The sequence below is a fragment of the Anarrhichthys ocellatus genome, unplaced genomic scaffold (assembly GCF_004355925.1).
Source record: "Anarrhichthys ocellatus isolate YVR2014 unplaced genomic scaffold, GSC_Weel_1.0 scaffold8, whole genome shotgun sequence".
Classification (NCBI taxonomy): domain Eukaryota; kingdom Metazoa; phylum Chordata; class Actinopteri; order Perciformes; family Anarhichadidae; genus Anarrhichthys; species Anarrhichthys ocellatus.
Window position 1 is genome coordinate 10,500,261 of NW_022280038.1, and position 20,419 is coordinate 10,520,679.

General features: G+C 44.2%; 1 protein-coding gene across 2 annotated transcripts in view; it reads left to right on the plus strand.

The window, feature by feature from the left end:
- crtc3 (CREB regulated transcription coactivator 3) overlaps positions 1–20,413 on the plus strand; it is a 28,842-nt gene extending 8,429 nt beyond the window's left edge. Inside the window, exons 4-15 of one of the 2 annotated variants that reach the window (XM_031848542.1) lie at positions 4,621–4,682; positions 7,357–7,419; positions 8,808–8,911; positions 12,382–12,432; positions 12,524–12,609; positions 12,863–12,906; positions 13,705–13,925; positions 15,265–15,500; positions 16,053–16,268; positions 17,195–17,278; positions 18,581–18,788; positions 19,591–20,413. In XM_031848542.1, coding sequence (XP_031704402.1) covers positions 4,621–4,682; positions 7,357–7,419; positions 8,808–8,911; positions 12,382–12,432; positions 12,524–12,609; positions 12,863–12,906; positions 13,705–13,925; positions 15,265–15,500; positions 16,053–16,268; positions 17,195–17,278; positions 18,581–18,788; positions 19,591–19,796 — 1,581 coding nt within the window. In that variant the 3' untranslated portion in view covers positions 19,797–20,413. The remainder of the gene's footprint in view (positions 1–4,620; positions 4,683–7,356; positions 7,420–8,807; positions 8,912–12,381; positions 12,433–12,523; positions 12,610–12,862; positions 12,907–13,704; positions 13,926–15,264; positions 15,501–16,052; positions 16,269–17,194; positions 17,279–18,580; positions 18,789–19,590) is intronic. The other variant, XM_031848543.1, reaches the window with a different exon arrangement.
- Positions 20,414–20,419: the final 6 nt, after the last annotated feature.

Below are 20,419 nucleotides of genomic sequence, written 5' to 3' on the forward strand. Positions count from 1 at the left end.
CCCCCCCACCCCCACCCCCACCCCCTTAGCATCTTAATAAGCGAGTCTGTTTATTGCCTTGAGACGGAGATGATTCACTGACCTGTCACTATGCTGTGTGATCGCTGTGTCCCAGCATGTGATGTCTCACCAGCGGATATATATTTCAGCGAGCAAACAACAGATGCATAACGTGATGGTGATTATGGTATTTTGGGGCAAACATTCCACATTAGGTTTTCTCTTATTGTCGGTACAGATTGACATCATTGGTGCGTGTTTCTACGTAGAGTCACGCATGTTGGTCATGTTTGGGTTGATGTGTACAATAGACTGGGCTGACCTACATTGAGTGGGATGTTTGGCTGTTTAAATTTCCTAAAGTTCAACCAGTAAAGCGTAGCTCGAAGCGTACTTAACTGTCTCAAAGGGTTCCCGATGGATCAACGGTGTCCTTTACATTAATGTAGGCAATGTAAGCGAGCTCTTTGGTTTTAAATGTTCCTGTTTATTGTGTTTTAACCCTCTGAAGCCCAAACGTTTTGAATTTCACAGCAATATAAAAGTCCTGCACCTCTGTGGAAACAGCACAGCGATGGCTAGAAGTAGAGAGAACTCAAACATGTCTTACAATTTGTGTTACAATGCCATAAATCCTAAAAAAAAAGAAAAGAACGCAAGTTGAATTTCTTTGATCATTTCTTTTACAAAAATTGGCAAACACTGGAATCTATATATCCAACATTTGGGTAAGTGTCCACGCATGTTACCAATGTTAGGGGGAAAAATGGAGGCTCCACGTGCTGTTTATATTGAGCTATTCACATTTTTACAACCTCTACTTACAGCCTCTCCTCTCTGCTCTGTGTTCAGCAGCCTGAACTTTCGTCAAAGTTTCACAGTTTTTGTCACGTGACTGTTGGTCTCTGGCGCGTCAATCTTCCTGGTTTTGCTGAGGAGCTCAGAATTGAATGTTTTTTGAAGGATCTGGTTAAAGCCAATGGGTTATTTGTGGCAAGATTTTAAATGGGACATGTAGAATAAATGTTGATAAAATATCACAATTTTAAGCTTAGTTTTGGTTTGTTTTTCTGACGAAAGCGTTCGTCAAACATGATGAGTTCAAGGACCGTCGGAAAGATGACAATCTAACAATACTGATGGTTTTTGCAGCTTCTGGCTGTGATAAACAGTGTAGTTTTAGCGTTTGTTTAAAGAAATCTCGCCCGCTGGTTTTGGGGTTCAGAGGGTTAACGTAGAACACTATAATGTCCACAGCATGGTGGAGGCAACCCTGGATAAGTCTGCTCTTGTTAGTATCACAATAAGAAGCTCTTTGGCCCATTTGTTTTTGGTGGGTGGCATTGGTTGCACACACGTGTGTGTACTGTACATGTATGCATATAGATGGTGTGGTCCAAAATGGGTTAAAGGTCACAGGTGAATCCGTTGTTGTTGATACCAAAATATGTTAGAGTGGACGTGTCAGCATGTCCTTCACAAATTGTATTTCATTCGTCTTAAAAGCTCAGCTGAGTGAATATTGAGAAAGGCTGACCGTAATTCTGTTCCCGTGTTTGTATTAGGGGTGTTAATCTTTTGGTGCGAGCTGCCGAGTGTTGGTCGTCCGTAGAGATGTCGGCCTTCTCTCTAGTATATAATTAGACTATATGGCACTAGGCTTGTGGTGCTCACAGCAATGTAACTGCTCACAACAAGGTCTGTGGATTATCTTGAGAAACAGAGTCAGCATCTCTAGGAAGAGACGTTGCTGTTGAGGGTTTCCAATGCATTTTCTGGCACTTTGAGTGTCGTATATTCCAGTTATATTGGAGAGACGGCAGACATCTCTACTGCGATATCTCCAACACTCTGCAACTCACACCAAAGTAGCATGCACACCTATGTTGTGTTATGCTGCGTTCACACCAAACGCGTCGCGAATTATTCGCGCGAGTAGATTACATACAAAGTCTATGCACAGACGCGATGAGACTGTCGCGGCGCGAATCTGCGATGGCTCGTCGTGATGGACGTGAATTTGCGGCGCGAGGGACGCGAATCCGCGTCAAACGCCAAATCGCCCCGACGCGCGAGTTGAAATTTTTCAACTTCTGCGAAATATTCGCGTTACGCCCCGGCGCGATAGCCTATCAGCGTTGAGTTGCTCTCCCTGTCATCAGCAACGTCCTGCCGTTGCTTAATCAGAAACAATGGAGGAGAAATTAATAGTTGCGCGTCCAGCGCGATTCACGCGAATGAACACTTGGCCCCCGGCGTTTTGACCGGTGGCGCGATGGACGTGAATATGCGGCGCGATGAATTACACTGATGAGAGGAGTCGGAGGATGGTTCCTCTATCAACGTGCAAGCATATTGGTCCAAAACGAGGAAGTGGTGCGTCATCGATGGAAAGAAGGAGAAGGATGGTAGTGAAGGAGAGAGAGGAAATGAGGACGAGGATAAAGCTAAATGATTCAAAAGAAGATTGATATAATGTGACCACTAAGGTCATGCTTTCACTTGTATTTACAAAGTCACCAGCCTGATCAGATAGTGACCGGATCGATTACGTTGTGTAAAACAGTGGATTTACATGTTTCATTTTTTTGTAATTTATTATTATTATATATATTATTTATTCATTTAGTTTGCTCCTTACTGTTATTAAGAGGAGTTATTTGAAGAATAGCATCTGTGATACACACGTTACTGTCTTTAAATTCTTCACACAAGCTCTGCTTATTTGGTTTCCTGTTAAATGGTGGAAAAGGTTTTTGTAGAAAAAGAAAAAATAATATATATTTCGCAAATGGGTGTGAAAAGCAGAGTTCTTGGCGGGTCCTTCGTCCACTGAGAACCGGTTTAGTCTGGCAGCTGTAAACTAGACCATCATCTGCTGTGCTGAGTGGTTTAAATGATGACGACGAGGAGCAGCTCGGCATCTCTGAAAAAGGAAAATTGTGTAGTGCGGATTGTGGCTCTGGCTCATCCAATCACTGTGCTATACTTTGAAGTGGTTTGTTTAACTCTGATTGGCACTTTGAATTATATCCCAATTCTACAGTCCCAGAAACACAGCTGTGTGTCAGTGTGCCACCTACAGTTCAGGTTTTACCCAACTATTGTAGTTGTTGAAATGTGTGAAGTAAGAGCACATGAACCAGACTAAGAACCAGTTTGACAGGATAGTTTCCGTTCCTCCTCTGCGTCTGGAGAAACCACAATAGTTCCTCTCCCCTCGGTTGTATTTGTGTATATTTAGAAAGGGGCGTGTCCCATGTTCTGTATGAGGGGTGATAGCAGGGCTCCAATCTCGCTCACTGCTGATAATCATTTCTCCAAGGCCTAAGCAGAAGTCGTCCTTGTGTGGCACCCAATGTCTGCTTTCATTTGTTTTTGTTGATTGGTCAACATTTTCAACAGTCCTCCCCAGAGGAGACACCGTCTCTAGACCAGAACACTTAAATAGTGACAGTTGGCGAGATACAACGCCACCTTTCTGGAGTCCTGCCCTTCCAGGAGTCCGTAGTAAATCAAATAATGCCGTCATTGTTTCGTGAAGTATTTGAAAATGACTGCTCTATTGTTCACACCGCTGTAGGGCTTTGATGAGAATGTGCCCCACTATACGAAGGCTTTCTAGTCTCTTTGACACTCATCCTCTTGTTATTTCATGTCAAGCAGCTGAGCTCCGAGCTATAGTTAGAACACATCCTTGTTTCATTTGCAAATGAAAACATCAGGGTGAGGTCAGGTTGTAAATGTCTTTTATTCCAGTTGTCCTCCATTTCTTTATGTGGTAATATCTGATGACATTGAAATACGTGCATGTAAAAGTTATAAAAATGAACTTAAATTGCCCGTGAAATCAAAATGTATATATATTTGTATCACATGTATTGTGCTGGTTGTCTTCTGTACGCTAGTATATGGCTTCTTCATGGTCGTCGTCTTCCTCTATTTCATCCCCGACTGATAAAATCGTTGGTAAAAAATCCGCTGGCGTATTCGATAGTGGTAATGGTGGTCCTTTACACCAGAGAGCAGGCTGTCCTCCGTGTTTAGCTGGTGGCTAGTCACCACGACGTCACCAACTGGTGAATAACTGTTTTAATGCCACAAGTTCGACGTTTTGCCCGTCGCCATCTTGTTTTTTTGCAACCAGAAGTGACACGAGAGGGCGGAGCTAAGTACAACCAAATGCATATTTAAGACATTATCCGGAGACCGAAATGTTCCAATTAACTTTCATGAAGTGAAAACACTGTGAAAGGTTTAAAGTTGTAAGACGAAAACAGACAACTTCCAGACCGGGTAGCGACCTGTCAATCACGGTGTAGCCCCGCCCTAAAGCATCCTCTGCTTTATGGTCTGTTTGACTCTAACTGGACCATGATTTACTCAATGAACATGATGCTGTATTGAAGAAGACTTGAAACTAGAGATTGAGACCCTGATGGACATTAGAGAGAATGCAGGTTTAAGGCTCTTCTGCACTATTGGCTACTGTAAACGCCAGCTTACCGTTTTTACAATAGACGCATAAATATGTAGAATCATGAGCTGTTTCATGGCAACTTTAATATCACATTGATGTTTTCTGTATTTGTGTCAATAATTCCCTTAACTGAAAAATACATAGAGAGCTCTCCGTACGGAGCGGTGTACCTGTCCCCGCCTCTGGACAACAACTGGAGAAGGTGAGTACAAATATCTGTGTGGCTGCTGACAGAATGGTTATTGTGTTTCTTCTTCTTCCGCCAAACTTCATTATTTTACAACAGGAACCGTTTCCTCTTCCCACCCCGCTTCCTGTATCGAGCTTCTCTGTGCCTACTAGTGTCATCATCAGTGATGTGCAGAATGTTGTTTTATTTGCAGGAATGTTTGAGGTGCTGTGTTAGTCCCTGGGGAGGCGGCGTCTACCTAAAGGTGTTTGACAGATAGCCTTTTCGCTTTAAAGGTCATGATGCCCACAGCAGCCGTCCTACTGTTTCGGGATTGTATGTCGTCACAGCACCACTGCCCTGTGGTTCACAATCTCCAGCTTAGCAGAAATGTAATATCAGCACCTGCTGGACAACAATGCCACACTACTTGGCCTTGATGTGAGCTCTGGTTGTGCAGTCGGTGTACTGGGTGACGACTTCTCCTCAGTGCTTACAAGGGAGTGAGTTATGGCCCTGTGATAAAAACAAAACCGCTCCTCCCCACTCACTCTTGTGTTTTTTACGTGCTGGCTTGGCCGGCTGCCAGTCGCCCTTCCCCTCGTCTTCCTCCGCGCTGCAGACACAGACTCATTGAGAAAATGTTTCGCCGCCCGTAACATACTTGCCTCTCGTATTTGTTGGAAATCGTAGCCAGTTTGTGATACAAGCGAAGAGATGTTCTGTTTTTTGTTGTTTTTTCTACTCTATTATATTCTTTATGACAGATACTTGTTATTAAAGGCCGATATAATAACGATAAAGAGAAAGATAGGAGAAAGCAGATGGCAGATACCTATGAAGAACTGTTGATGTTGCGTTATTATTGGGGAGATGACTTTTATGGGCAGAAATAAACTGAAAATGGATCAAATATGCGTGTCAGTTTGCTGTAAAATCAGCCGTTGCACAGCCATTATCGGAGCCCAGTTCCACTGCTAGTTTGTAAAAAACTGATTGGACATCCACATTAAACGCTCTCCCGGCTCTTGTGTTGTTGAGAGTCAGATTCTCCCGCTCGACTGTCTCTGAGGAGATCGGGGTGGAGGGTGGGGAAAAAAAAAAAAAAAAAAAAACGCCAACAACATCTGCACTACATTACAGGCAATCGGCACTGGAGGAAAGCCACAAAGCTTTTTTAACCGTTTCAGTGCTTTAATTACCACAACAGCTACTACAACAATTTATCTGCTGTGTCCACCCAGCATCTCCAACACAGAGACGGGTTATTTAAGACATATACAATATAAAATACTTCGTAATTGAGACCAAATAAGTGCATTTAGGTGGCGTCAACAGGCTTGTTTTTCTCCTCATCAGGTAAGGTAATAAATGTACGCTAGCCTTTCATATTAGATTTAATGTTAAAAGTAGGCGACTATTATTAGAACAATGCAAACATTAAGGCTCCCTCATGTGGCTCAAAGGTGTACTGCAGATATAGATGTTAAACAAAAGATTTGGCGACTTAAATAAAATCCCTCTGCTCTTGAGTTTCCTCAAAGTATGATGTTGAGCATCAAAGCAACTTAGACATCGTAGACCATCTGTTTCGGGGTCAGAGCCTCAATCCAGTCTCACGCCCTCCTCCTCGTCCACTCGGCCATCTTTGGTCTACTATTCCCGTACCAGCCTCTCTCGGGAGGACTTTCTCAGACCGAGCTCCCTGGAGATGACTCTGTACGAAGAGAGCTGAACATATCCCTCTTTGGGAGATGCAGTGTGATGATTCAAATATGTGTGTTCTGATCACCATCGCAACTCCAGTGAGATTTACACACACAGGAGAGACAGGAGAAATACTTATTTCTCAGTTATTTCTCATGGCGTTCTCCAAAAAGAGGAATGTGGACAGATTAACCAGAGTATTTAACCATGGGCAGTTTAAAACCAGTATGTCTCACGTGTTCAGTTTAAAACCAGGAAGTCTCACGTGTTCAGTTCATATGTATTCAATATATATATATGGGACTAAATCATTGTGCAGGTTAGACATTATTGTGATGTTGTGGACCTTTGATGAGGACATTCTCTCTAACCTAAGAGATGTCATCGTGTTCCCAGGTCTCTGCACTTGTTTTGAGTACAATGTTTTCTTGACCAAAAGAAACAAAGTCACCGTGTAAATATATTTGAAGGCGGTTCAGCACCAACAGGAGATTCATTTGAGTTATTTTGTGGACCACTTGTGCTCTCAGAAGACTACTGTGGTTGTTTCTAAGTACTGAGGAGGAGTCGAGACCCTTCTTGTGCTGGAGTGCTTCAGAAAAATCCACTCAGTCACTGTTTCAGGCTTCAACAATGACCCTCCACATCCAGTGTTTTACATCCTGTCTCTCTCTCTCTCTCTGTCTCTCTCTCTCTCTGCCTCCCTCTGTGTCTGTCTCTCTCTCCCCCCTCCCCATAAGCTGCTCATTAGCAGTTTTATAAATGTGTCTTCACTCTGCTTTTGATTTATTCTGTCTCTCCATTTTCTTTCTCTGCTCAAATGTAGGACGGTGTTGTGTTGTGTCGAGTATTTTTCCAGGGTCTCTCTTCCTTCCACACGAGGCTCATCGTTCTTAATGTAGTTTCTCTTCTACACACAAACTTTTAGGAGGCGCGGTCTCTCATCCAGTAAACGTCTGTCATCTCTTTCCTCTGTGTCTCTCTGTCTCTCTCTCTGAAGGGAACAGCAGTCATGGACCGAGGAAAAACGGCCTGGGTTGAGATTATTATCGCAACTCAACAGGTGACCCTTTCTCTCTCTCTCTCTCCCCCTCTCCGTGTCTCTCTTTCCCCTCTGTCCATCTTTGCCGCTTCATCCCTCGCTCACACAGAGGCCAACCATTCTGCTCCTTGTCTTTTTGCAATCTCTCCTGGTCTCAATCCTTTTGTAAATCTCAGTGATCCCCTCTTTTCTTCCTCTGAAGCACTGAGATAGAAGGCTGAGACACAAATCTCAACTCAAGACTGTTTGTGGTTGATTAACTCTTTTTCTTCTCTCTCCTGAAACAATAATCAATAGTTCCTCTCTTACTCACCCAGCTTTAGGACTCACGGCTCCTTCGCACTCTAACATCAAGGCTCCCTTTTCACTTTTTCACATTGTCTTACTTTCAGCCTTTTCCCATCCTCTTTCAAGTGTCTGTGAAAAGTTTAGAAGTTTTCTGAATTTAAAGAAAATCCAGTTTGAGTTGACGACAGAGATGGGTTCTGAAGTCAGGCCTGTGTGTGTGTGTGTGTGTGTGTGTGTGTGTGTGTGTGTGTGTGTGTCTCGTTTTTTTGGTGCCCATGTTAACAGGTTAGAGCAGCCAGACCACCTGTGTGACGTGCACCTTTAACAGCAACAACAGAAATTCTTATGATAACATATTGACATCATACCAGCAACATTCCTACAGTTTGAATGTCTGTATCTGTTGAATATGTCGCAGACAGGAAAAATATAAATGGCATTTTTAATAAAACAAAACTGTTGAGGTTTTCCGATAAAGGAACCGGTATCCGAAATGCCTCCGATACAGCCTTATATTGTTATATATATTAATATATATTATATATATATATATTGAGTGCCATAATTGACAGATAAAACCAAACTTGGCACCTCTAAAAGCGTCATGTTTTGGATGAATCAAACTGTGTGATTGCTACAGTTCTGCTATAAAGTGAGAGCAGGAGTGACTCATGGAAGAAGCCGTTGAGGCTGAACGGATCGCACTAGAGAAAGCTCTCAGCTGGAGCGGTACAGGACTCGGGGGGGCTTGTGTGGGTCGGACCATGAATGTGTGTGCACAAGTGAACACGTTTGACTTCACAGCTCGTATTAGATACGTACAACCATGACGACAACTAATCTCTTGTAGCTGCCAATTGCCCTGTGTTTCCCTGTATCGGTACATTTATGGATAACAAACATTTTCATCATTATTTCATCACTCAGACTGATCCCAGTCCTGTGAGGATGTTTTTTGTGTGAGTGAGGTCAGTGTGATCAGTGCAAGTGAATGCAGCATGTGTGTGTGGAGGCAGAGCAGGAAGCAGAATGACTCGCACTACGGCCCTGAGAAATCCTCTGCCTCTGTCCAAGGTGCTGGAAAACCTGTCATCATTTTCCTCCTCCTCCGTCCCACACAGAACCAACTCAGACTCTGCTCTCCATACGAGCGTCATGAACCCAAACCCCCAAGACCCCTTTGGCATGAACCAGCAGATGGGTCGAGGTCCTCTCCAGCGCAATGGTGAGAGTAATACACACACACACACACACACACACACACAAGCTATTCACCCTCAAAGAGAGCATTTTCTGTGTTTGTGTGGTGTCTTACAAGAGATGTTCTTGTTTTAATCTGTCCATAAATCTGCTCTGTTTCTCGCTACTACAGTGGCACAATTTAAAACCTCTTGTAGAGACCTTTAAACCAATTATATACGTGATAGATATATATATCTATATATATAGATATATAGATGGATTCATAGTACGCCGGAGTCGCGATTAGGCGTCACGCTTCGGTGCTAGTTCGGTTCAGCAGAAAAGGGCAGGTCTTCCAGCTCCGGCGTTTCATTTATGGTCGTCATTGTGTGGCTTAGGTATGCGCCAATACCACTCACAAGTACTTATGTTTGAGTACTAGCCGCTACCGAGTACTTAATAATACAATCACAACTTTGTCGCTGACAATTTAGCATTCAACATTGTGGTTTCCTTGTACAAACAGTGCATAGTTCTTTGCAGGAGGGATGTTAATTATGAACTGTTTATCGGTTAAACGGTTAAAAGAAATATTGAAAATAAGAAACTCAGAGGAGCGGCTCGTCACATAAAGGAGGATAGCGCTAGTCCACCTTAAGGTCTCTATTGCACATTGAAAGAGAATGGGCACATCTAGTGTGAGAAGTTCAACAGTGTTCGGGCACAAATTCTTCTTCAAAGCTGTTTCATTTTATATCTTAAAACAGGTCTGGATCTTCACGTTTGTTCTACACCATGTACTCTCCTACCAACTTCTTTTTTCCTTACAAACAAAACTTTTGACGTAAAAACTATTAAATCTGCATTAGATGTTAGAAATCTCATTTCAGGAACTCAAGTCATTCGTTATTATCGTTGCCTGTTTAGAGAACTGCTGCCTCCGACACCTCCTCACTGTAGACGTGTTCATTTATTCAGATACTTTATAATTTAGTCTTATTGTATTTAGTCAATTTTGGTCCAAAGAAAAACAACCAATTTAACAGAGTAATACTTTAATATTTTTGTCTTTTTCAGTCATTAGATTAGATTGAACATTTCAGCCAATCCAGTCCAACCAAAATATCAACTTGTTTCTTTCCCCCGGGCCCGTTGTACTCATTGTTCACTTGAAGTTACTGAGGGAAAGTTAGTGGTCCATGTGGACTAAAGCGGTAGTGTTTACAAGCACCAGAGTCCCTTTAGAAAACCTCTCATTTTACTGCAGCGGATGACGTCTCGTCATGGAAATAACATCAATGACGAATGTATTTACTCACTGGTTTTGTTTCACTGCACTGCAGTTATGAGAACAGAGCTCGCTGTGCTGGTTGCCAGTCTGGCTACATTGGATTAATCAAATTGACATAGTTATTAAATGCCTTTCTGAATTACCACATGCCCAAGGTTGCTCCCTACATAAAATCATATAGGCAGGAAAACATCCTGGAGAGTCTGAGCAACATCCACTTGTGTATTGAGACGTCACCTAAAGTACATTACACTTTGTAGAAGAGTAATGTAGAAGTGCAGCTGTGTGTGAGCAGAGCATGCTTTTCTCAACCAGACATCCTCTCGGTCTCATGCAGGCTGCTCCCGTATGGGCCCATGTCGTAGTAATCATGCTAGTTTATAGTGTTTGTGTTTCTCTTCTGCTGATCATTTATTAACAGAGAACACAGTCCATCCAGCCGGCTGCTTTGCAGTCTCGTTAGCCACTCAGCTGCACAACTCACAGTCAGGCCTTTGTTGGTTTAGAATGTTCTCTTTATAACCTAGCAGTTATTGTAATCGGTTCAAAGAATTCATCCTCCGCTCTCCTGAGCTGCTTCCATCTGAGCGTCCAGCGGGTTTCTGATGAAGTGTGGAGTGGATGAGAGAAGTTGTCCTGCAGCCGAGTACCACTCACTGTGTTTAGCCAACAAGTTTAAACAGGATATTGCCTTAAGATGTGAGCCAAGTGTGAGTTTAACATACAGTCACCCCAGTGTGGATACATGAGTTACAGCACACTGTCTGTTGTGCTTTAAATGGCTCACCTTAGGTGTGTGTGTGTGTGTGTGTGTGTGTGTGTGTGTGTGTGTGTGTGTGTCAGTAACTATTATTTTCATTATATCAAGTAATCTATTTTCTTGATCCATCGAGTTCCCAGAGCCCATAGTAACGTTTTAACGTTTTAAAATGTCTTGTTGTGTCAAGACGACAACCTCCGGTTCTGAAAAGTGAAGCCAACACACAGTACAGTCTTCTTGCATAGCCTGCTGTATATATAGTCCACCAGCACATACTACACATAGCTGCCCGGGCTCTATATCATCACAAAGAGGCAGACCGGTTCAGCAGCGCAGCCTCGTCGACACCTCCGAAGGTCCCTGTGGGTTTCGAGGGGTGTCGAGCCCCGGCTGGTTAAAGAAGCGGACTAGGAATCACAGCTGCGAGTCAGACTGCCGGGGTGGAAACACAGAGCAGAGGAGTTCAGCTGCAGTCTTTTTGGTGTGTTGGGTAATCTCTTTTCTGACAATTGTTGTCATTAGAAAAAAGAAGCAGTCGTAAAAAGATCTAATGTGAAGCTCTGCAGCTGAAAGGCATCTGATTACTGCGATGCTCTAGGAATAGACGGTGACTTTGTTTTCTTCTTAATCCTGAGCGTTTACAACACCCATATCGAATACATCGCACAGTGTAAGTGATCCAAGCGACACAAGCCAGCAGTGTTTCTTCCCAGTTGCTCCTCTGTTGTATCTCTTCATTGTTTCATCTGCTCCCTCAGCAGCCAAAAAAGCTGCCTCTCAAAATGAGCTTTAAGGCCTTTACACACAGGCGGCGTGACAAATTAACAACACAAATATTTGTTATTATTTATTATTATTTGTTTGATTTTGCAACAGTTGCGTCGCCTTTTCAGTCTAAAGGTTTGAATAGATTCTTGCAGATTCTTTCTGTTGTAAAGCCTAAACTGCTGTAAGATATTTGATTGAGTGAATTTTAGTTCCCTCTGGTAAACAGTTGTGCAATGTACACGTCTAGGGCTCTTATTGTGAAGGAGGGAGGAACGGGCAGTGGTTCAAGTGCTGATGTGAAAGCGATGAGGAGACTAGAAGATGACATCAAGAGACACAGAAAAACAATATTTCCTTAATAAGTAACAGCGCACAGGAAGTGTTGCGATCAAACACGAGTCGGTCAAAGGAATGAAGGATGTGTATGTGGCGTCGGGTCTTCAGTGAGGAGGAAGAGAGGGCTCTTTTGTGGCACAATAAAAACAATGGCCGTCTCTTTCCTCCTCCTCCTCCTCAGTCTATGACACCCCCCGCTTCAAACTTTTAGTGTGTATTCCTGTCAGAGCGACCGATTATTGTGCCAGACATGCCGGGATAATTCAAACATATCCTCTAATGTTCCTTAGCTTTAGTTTTTTATGTCTTTGCTTTATTCCCCCCCTTCTTTGTTTGTTTGTTTGTTTTTCTCGTGGAGGCTGGAATGCAGCCAGTGTAAACGAGTCGGAGGTGGACGGCTCCGCAGATGGTGAGTTGAACATTCCTTGAGCAATCGAGACGTCGTCAGTATCAGCTTGGCTGTGAACACGCACGTTTAATTCACCTTCCTCTCTCCGCAGTCTTCTCCTTCCCCGCCCTGACCAACGAGGACAATCTGTTAGGGGTCGGTAAGCCGCTGCCCAAGCAGCTGTGGGAGGCCAAGAAGGTGAGGCTGCTCGCTTATCACTTGCTACACCAATGTCCGTCTGATAGCCTAGTGACTATCTTCTGAATGTTGTGGTATTCACTGCTATCACATGTGGGTGCAACGACTGAATCGGTACACGTGCTACCACGGTACATCTTTGTGCCGGAAAGCTGAACAATCTACAGTTTGCAATCAACCCTGGAAACAGTATTCTAAGATTAAAATGCAGTGTTGGAGAGTTGTTATCTAATTGTCATTTTCTCTGTCTCAGTCTCTGGCATCGAGGCCTAAATCTTGTGAAGTGCCTGGAATCAAGTAAGTTTGAAAGTGTATTTATTGTTTTGCTTAATCACAAATAAACCTTTTTCTTTTTATTCGATTGCACCAAAATCCTCATCAGTGTGACGTTAACACAAAGCATTTATCACGGGCATAAAAGCGCTGCTGTAGCTGGTCAACAGAGAGGAGATGCGGCTCATCCTCACCTCGTCAGACAGGATGTCTGTGTTCCTCTTTACACCTTTAACCCTAAAAGAAGAGGAACAGAGTTAGAACAATCAGATTTGTTTTCCCTCTGCAAGCCACATCCGGTGTCATGTCATGATTCAGAAGCAAACGGTTTTTACCAGCAACTCATTCGCTTTTGTTGCCAGCACGTTCGGGCATAATGTAGAGGTTTTATCGTCACACACAAAGCAATACAGTCTTCTGTAGAGACTTAAGATATTCTTGATTGATCTTTATTTCATGCTGCCTCTTTATCTGACAGAGAGAGACACCATTTGTGTGTTTTGTGGAGGCAAGCCTTTGTTCTTTGTTTTGGGCTCTGTGTTTGTGAGTGGGGACGGACAACAATGAGTCACTGTTGCTGCTCATACGCTGTTAATGCAGCATATGAGCAGAAATGGAAATTAGAGAAATAATGGAGGAAATGGAGTGAGTGGGTGGGGGGGAAGAGGACGGGGGTCAAAAGAAACATCTTTTCAGTTTGAAATGGCAATGGCAGCACATTTAATGGCCCTGCGTTTGATTATGCACGATATTTACAGTCATTAAAAAAGGCGATCGTGAGCGTCAGCATCTAAACGAGTTTTCTCTGTACGTTTGTTGCAGTATATTCCCGTCTCCGGAGCAGAACCCGGGTCTGTCCCACTACCAGGGCTTGTTAAATACCAGCGGCTCCCTGCCAGACCTCAGCAACCTGCACTTCACCTCGCCACTCTCCACGCCGCTGGACCCGGAGGACAACGGAGGCTACTCCAACCTCAGCGGGGGCAGCAGCACCGGAAACCTGCCGGCCGCCATGATGCACCTCGGCATCGGCAACTCACAGGGTGGGTGGAGAGCGCGTGCACGCATGCATGCGCCGGTGCTTTTGTAGGTGCTTGTGTGTGTGCGAGGACGAGGGCATGGTTTGCGAGTTCGCCCCCCCCCCATTGACATGTGACGCATTAAACAAAGCAGTGTGTAGATATACATGGTTATTTGTTTGGTAGCTTTTTTATTTAATGTTTATATTCGCAGGAGAAAGATTGTGAAAACGATTTATAGATCGATCCCAAATTGGTAAATCCTTGTGTTACAGCAGCAGGCTCTCCAGACGTTACACAGGAACATTGATGAAGAGTAAAGGTGCAACGGATCATGGAACTCACGCTTTTCAGTCACGGATCAGATCAGCACAAAAAACGAAACGGTTATGTCCTGATCACGTTGTTTTACTGCTGATACCAATTGCCGATCGCCTTATCGGTCAAAACACATATACGTGTTGTTTTGTTATAGCAGCTGGTCTACAAGGCTCAAGACCTGAAAAATCATTTCAACCACTCTGAAGTCAGAAGCTCATCAAAGGTTCTACATTTCTTCTGACACATTCTTCACTACTTTAGCTTCAGATGACAGAGATCTGATATGTAATGGATCCGGTTGTTGTGGTTAACTCCTCGGCTGTTTACTTCTGATTTAACTCATTTAAGTGGCCGTGGGGCACTGAAACACTTTTTGTTCCGTGAGGTACTGAATGAAATGAACTGAGACTCGTGGTTCTTGAGGAATGTCGGCCTCCGCTCCGGTACCGTCACTTACCAGAATTTGTCTCCTGTTGCCTAGCAACGCAACTCTAACCATAGTCCGCGTTGTCGTTCAGCGTGTTATCTGAATCTACTTATTCCGTCCTTCTGAATCATCATCATCATCGTCTGTGGAGTTTTCTAGTCTTTTGCCAGTTTCAGGTCTCCTCCTCTGCCAGCCGACCGTACGTTCTGCATCGCTCTCTGAATGATCTCTCTGTCTCCCACTTCCTCACTCCGCTGCCTGACCTGATCACACTCCCTCTCAGTGTTTCCTCCCTTGTCGAACACAGTTCAGCTTGGCCGAGCACCAAAGCGAAAGAGGCACTTTGACCCCGTTCCGGCTCGCTACAACCGGCTCTTTTCTTTTCCCTTTAGATTCCCCCTCTGTCTTCTCATTTTCCTTCTGCTCTGCGTCTTTCTCTCCCTCGGTCGCACAATACAGTATTTTTGTGTTGGGGACTGGAGAGCACATACCGCATCATAACTTCCACATGTTCCCAGTTGATTTCCAGTGTCTGCTGCGGATTCACAGCCACCTTTTTTACGAGATTCATTCTGATGCACATTTACACTCTGATATTTATCCCCCCACATGAAGGTCTGTCCTCGTCTCTGAGCAATCCCTCAATTCAGGGGTCCCTCAACAACTGCCAGCTGCAGTCGTCGCTCAGCAATCCCTCCATCAACTCGTCCCTGCGTCTGTCCAGCAACTCCCCCCGGCGGCGGCAGGCGGCCATCAGCCCCCTCACGCTGTCTCCTGGCACCGAGCAGCGCAGAGGTCTGGCCAAGCAGCTGTCTCCCACCATGTCCCCCTCGCTGTCCCCCATCACACAGGTACGCCTGCCTTCACATCCCTGAATAACAAAGAGGGATTGTTTACTCTGTAACAGTATAATCTTATATTCATGTGTCCATGATGATGCAGAAGTATCAGCTGCCGAACCGCCAGACTTCAAAGCAGCTTCTTTCCTCTGGGCTGAGAGACTCATCCTCCAGCCGCAATATAATTATAGTTTCTGTTTTACTTGTGTAGCAAAATGGGCCAACAACATGCATTTCGTTTGTGCAACCCTGTTGAACAAACGACCATGGAAAAACCTTGTAACTATAAAACTGAGTAGTATAAGAATCTCTTTGTGCAGACTAAGAAAAAAAATCAAAAAATAACTAATGTACAACGATGTAAAATAAAGTCTGACATCCAAGTGAAAAGTCTTGCCAGTGCAAAAAGAAAGAATACACTGGTGCATTTGTTTTTTACTCCTGCTTTGATGGGGAGAGTGCAGCTGACTAATGACGTTACAATCGGATTAAATCAACTTCAAGTCCAAACTCTTTTGCAGTCAGTCTTCAGTGACTCGTGCTGGCTTTCTCTGTTCTGTGTAGGGAGTCGCTTTGGATACCAGCAACATGCCAAGAGAGCCGCCGCCACCCTATCCGCTCTACCAGCAATCCCAGCATGCAGTGGACCAGGGCCGGCAACACCAGCACCAACACCAGCACCAACACCAACACCAACACCAGCAGCAGCAGCAGCAGCAGCAGCAGCAGCAGCCTCTTTCCCCTCTTCAGAGCATCCAACTGGACTTCAACACGAGCCAAGTAAGTGCCATGAAGAGCGTCTTTGTCAGTGTGTGTGGAAGGCATGCTGGCACACACACACACACACACACACACACACACACACACACACACAATCATAGTTAGTGCCCCAGTCTTTGTGGTGTTCTGTGCACTCTTGATGATCATAATCTACTTTTGTCTCCCTGCAGGGCAGAAATTAATGCAGGAGATTAGATTCAACATTGTAACTTTATTAACCCACGTCAGTGGCGGCTGGAGACTCAAAAAATAGGGGAGGACATTTTATTTAGCCTCCATTTTATGTATGCTGCTTAAGTATATGTGCTCCTGTGTTCCTGATCTGTGTCATGTAGGGGAGGCTTACACTCTGTAAATCTTACTTTGAGTACTTTGTGAAAGTGCTGCATCAATATAATTGTTATTATTACACGAGTTAGCCGCTTATCCACTTTCTTGTGTTCAAATTCAAAGTTAAGCAGTTAAACGATGGCAATAACGGCTCTTGATGGGAATGAACCTTGTCTGGGTAATGTGTCAATATTTTCTCAGAATCCCTAGTTTTGTCCGACCAAAAGTCACATAGAACCAGCAAACGCTCACATAGAACCAGCAAACGCTCACATAGAACCAGCAAACGCTCACATAGAACCAGCAAACGCTCACATAGAACCAGAAAACGCTCACATAGAACCAGAAAACGCTCACATAGAACTAGCAAACACTCACATTGGAGAAGATCCCCCCCTCCTAAACAATGAATCAGTTATCATCTGACTAGTCAACTTATCATTTTAGCCCGAGCAACCCTTAATGGTTATAATGTGATTATAGTCTCGGGTAGACTTTAGTTATTTATTTACATCACACATCATATTAAACAGTTTTCTTTCTCTCCAGATTTGATGATGTTTTGGGATTTTTTTTTTCTTCTTTTCCCCTCACAGCACAACAACATGGCGGCATTCTTCAACGACCCCTTTATGGAGCAACAGTTTTCCAATCGCCAGACCAAGACCCACCCCTATCAGGTACAGGTTGACACACACACACACACAACCGTAAACACACGTTGAAGCACTCAATCATTAGTCAGAATTACTTTTCAACCAGTAATGTTTTCAACCAGTAATGTTTGGTTGTTAATAGCGTTGCAACAAGGAAAACACAGTGTCGGCCTGTTGAGCGTTTCCTTATCGCCACGAAAGTGGCTGCTGACTGTAAACTGTCTGTAGGAAATGGACGTAGTCATTGTTTTTTTGCAACCAATAAACGCAAGTTATCATATTTGCGATGTGGAGGAGTGACGTAGAGACACTGTGTACGGCTCTGCTAGCGGCAGCGACCTGTCAATCACAGTAAGCATCCCCTGCTTTATGGTCTCTGTGACTCTAAATGGACCATAATGTACTAAATGAACATCATGCTGTATTGAAGAAGACTTGAAACTAGAGATTGAGACCATAAACTCATGTTTACAATGTTTACTGAGGTAATAAATCAAGAGAGAAGTAGTCATTTTCTCATAGACTTCTATACAACCAGAGGAGTCGCCCCCTGGTGGACACTAGAGAGAATGCAGCTTTAAAACACTTAATTTCCAGAGTTGGGAAGTCGTTACAACTGTGTTTGTTCATGAGCTATGTGGGGAAAAAAATGTGAACACTACAAAGAAGATGCTTTGTATTTTAAACAACACGTTGATAGCTGTTCCCAGTATTTGCCAGACAACGAAGAGCAAAGGAAACGGATGAGTTAGGAAATATGTTTACCCCGACCGACATTAGTGTCAAAAACATTACGTGAATTAATAGAAAGAAATCTTACCATCAACACATTTACTTTCGTCTCCAATGTTTCTGCGTAATATGACGTCAACTCTGCAAGTTGTTTACCAAAATGTTCTCACTTGGGGGGCCTCAGTTCCGATTATCCCGACAGCACATGAATGCAGCATAAACCCTGACGTGGTGATCGAGAACCTTGACTCAAAGCAGATTCTACTCCGTACACAGACGTGAACCCTTTACAGGTTACAGCAACAGAATTTCATCAGCCAATAAATGATGAGGATTTTTTTCAGCAGTTTAACAGGAGAATTATCTCTGTGGCATCAGTTCATCATGTTTTTGTAGTAATCAAGTTTTTGTCAGACCACAGAGCTCAACAGAGTTTGTCTTTGCCGTCAGCAGTGCTAACGAGGTCTCCTATGGGCTGTGGATGTTGTGAGAAAACACTTGAAGGCACCACATAGAACCAGGCTGCCAATGTGAACTCAACAACTGATTCTTGTCTTTCGTTTGCCATTTTTCTCTCCGCCATCTGCCGTCTAGTTGGACCAGTTCGCTCTGTTGGAAAACGCGATGAGCTCCACAGCGGGGGGTTCCTGCTTCGACCCCTCCTCCTCTCTGCTCTACTACTCCCAGGCCGCCCTCTCGGGGCTGGGCAGCAGCCACGGCAGCCTGCAGGACCCGATGCACATGAGGTCCAACATGATGTACTCCAACTGCAGCGGAGGACTGCCCAACATCATACTCACTGGTGAGTTTTAGTGTTGGCCACCACAGGTGCATCCTGGGAAAGATGTTTATTTTGTTTCCTTTTTAAAGCGGCAATCTTGGAAGATTTTCATCAAGTAAAAGTGTGTTAAGTGGGTATCTATCGCCGTACGAGGTAACACGGAGGTCATGGAGCATGTAGTGCACTGATGTAAGTATTGCAATATTTATATTACGAACCTGGTGCGTTCCAGACAACTAAAAACTCCTACTAGGAAGATTAGTGTTTATGGAAACAGCTGCTGCTAAAAACGAGGCTGACGAGTGCTGAGACTGAGCTGTTTGCTGTATTTTCAGTTTTCAGTTTGTGATGAGAGACGAGGGAAAAAGACTTGAGATAAAGTACAATGTCCTTTTACCACAGCCGGCCTCTGAAACATATTTCACTGAATGCAAATATTATCAGTGTGTTGTCATGTTAGTGATTCAAATCAAAGAGCAGCGTTTGCAGAGCAGCTTGTTTTTCGTGAATCGAGCGTAGTACGCTGATATGAGCTCACAGGAGGAAAGTGAGCTCATCTTCATGAGGACTTGAGTGCTGATACTTGGGTCTAACTGCACAGACGGTGATGCTCCAGTTTAAATGTAAAGGAGGAGAGTGTCGGATGTACTTAAAAAGAAGGGAGGTGTCATGACTAATGATGAGGGCAGTGAGACTGTTAGCTAGAGCGAGAGGGAGTGTTTTTCCAGACCGGAAGAAAACATTCTCTCTCTCTCTCTCTCTCTCTCTCTCTCTCTCTCTCTCTCTCTCTCTCTCTCTCTCACTCTCACTCTCACTCACACAGATGACTCCAACTCCAGTCTGTCCAAGGACATCAGCAGCGCTCTCTCTACGGTGCCTGAATGTTTTGACTCGGAGGGATGCTTCCCGTTGGAGGACGAGCTGCGCATCGAGCCCCTCAGCCTGGACGGTCTGAGCATGCTCAGTGACCCCGACATGGTGCTGCCGGACCCGTCTGTGGAGGATACTTTCCGCAGCGACAGACTCTGAATGTAAAGAGCAGCGGCGGAAAGAAGAACTCTAACACGGACCTGCAATGTATAGAGTGTACAAATCAGAATATGCATGCAAACGATCTCTATCGGGCCACTGTGCATGCGTCCACCGCCACTAAGATTAATTTAAATGTGAAAGACACCGTGTGCACAGTCATGCACACACACACTTTTTAAGGAGACTTGTGAACAAACACTGTTTACACTAAAGTTGCCCCTCGTAATGCTCCAGCTTGTTCCTCTCAGACATTCTTATAACGAGGCGGATCGATGCAGTTTGGGTTTTTAAATCAGCTCTGAGAGTCTGCACCTCCTGCAGACCACAAGGACTCTCTGTCTCTGTCTCTCGCTCTCTCTGTCTCTGTCTCTCACTCTCTCTGTCTCTTGCTCTCTCTGTCTCTCTCTCTCTGTCTCTCTCGCTATCTCTCTCATCACCAGCTCACAGCCCCCTGAAGCCATGGCAACCTCATTGCCATGGTTACACACCATAGCAACCCCCATTGCAATGCTGAAGAGCAGTAGGAATGCCAACACACACATTAACTTTACTTACGGCACATCTGGCAGCCCAGGAGCAGTGACATGTCGGTATAAAACATATGGCAGCGCAGGAGCAGT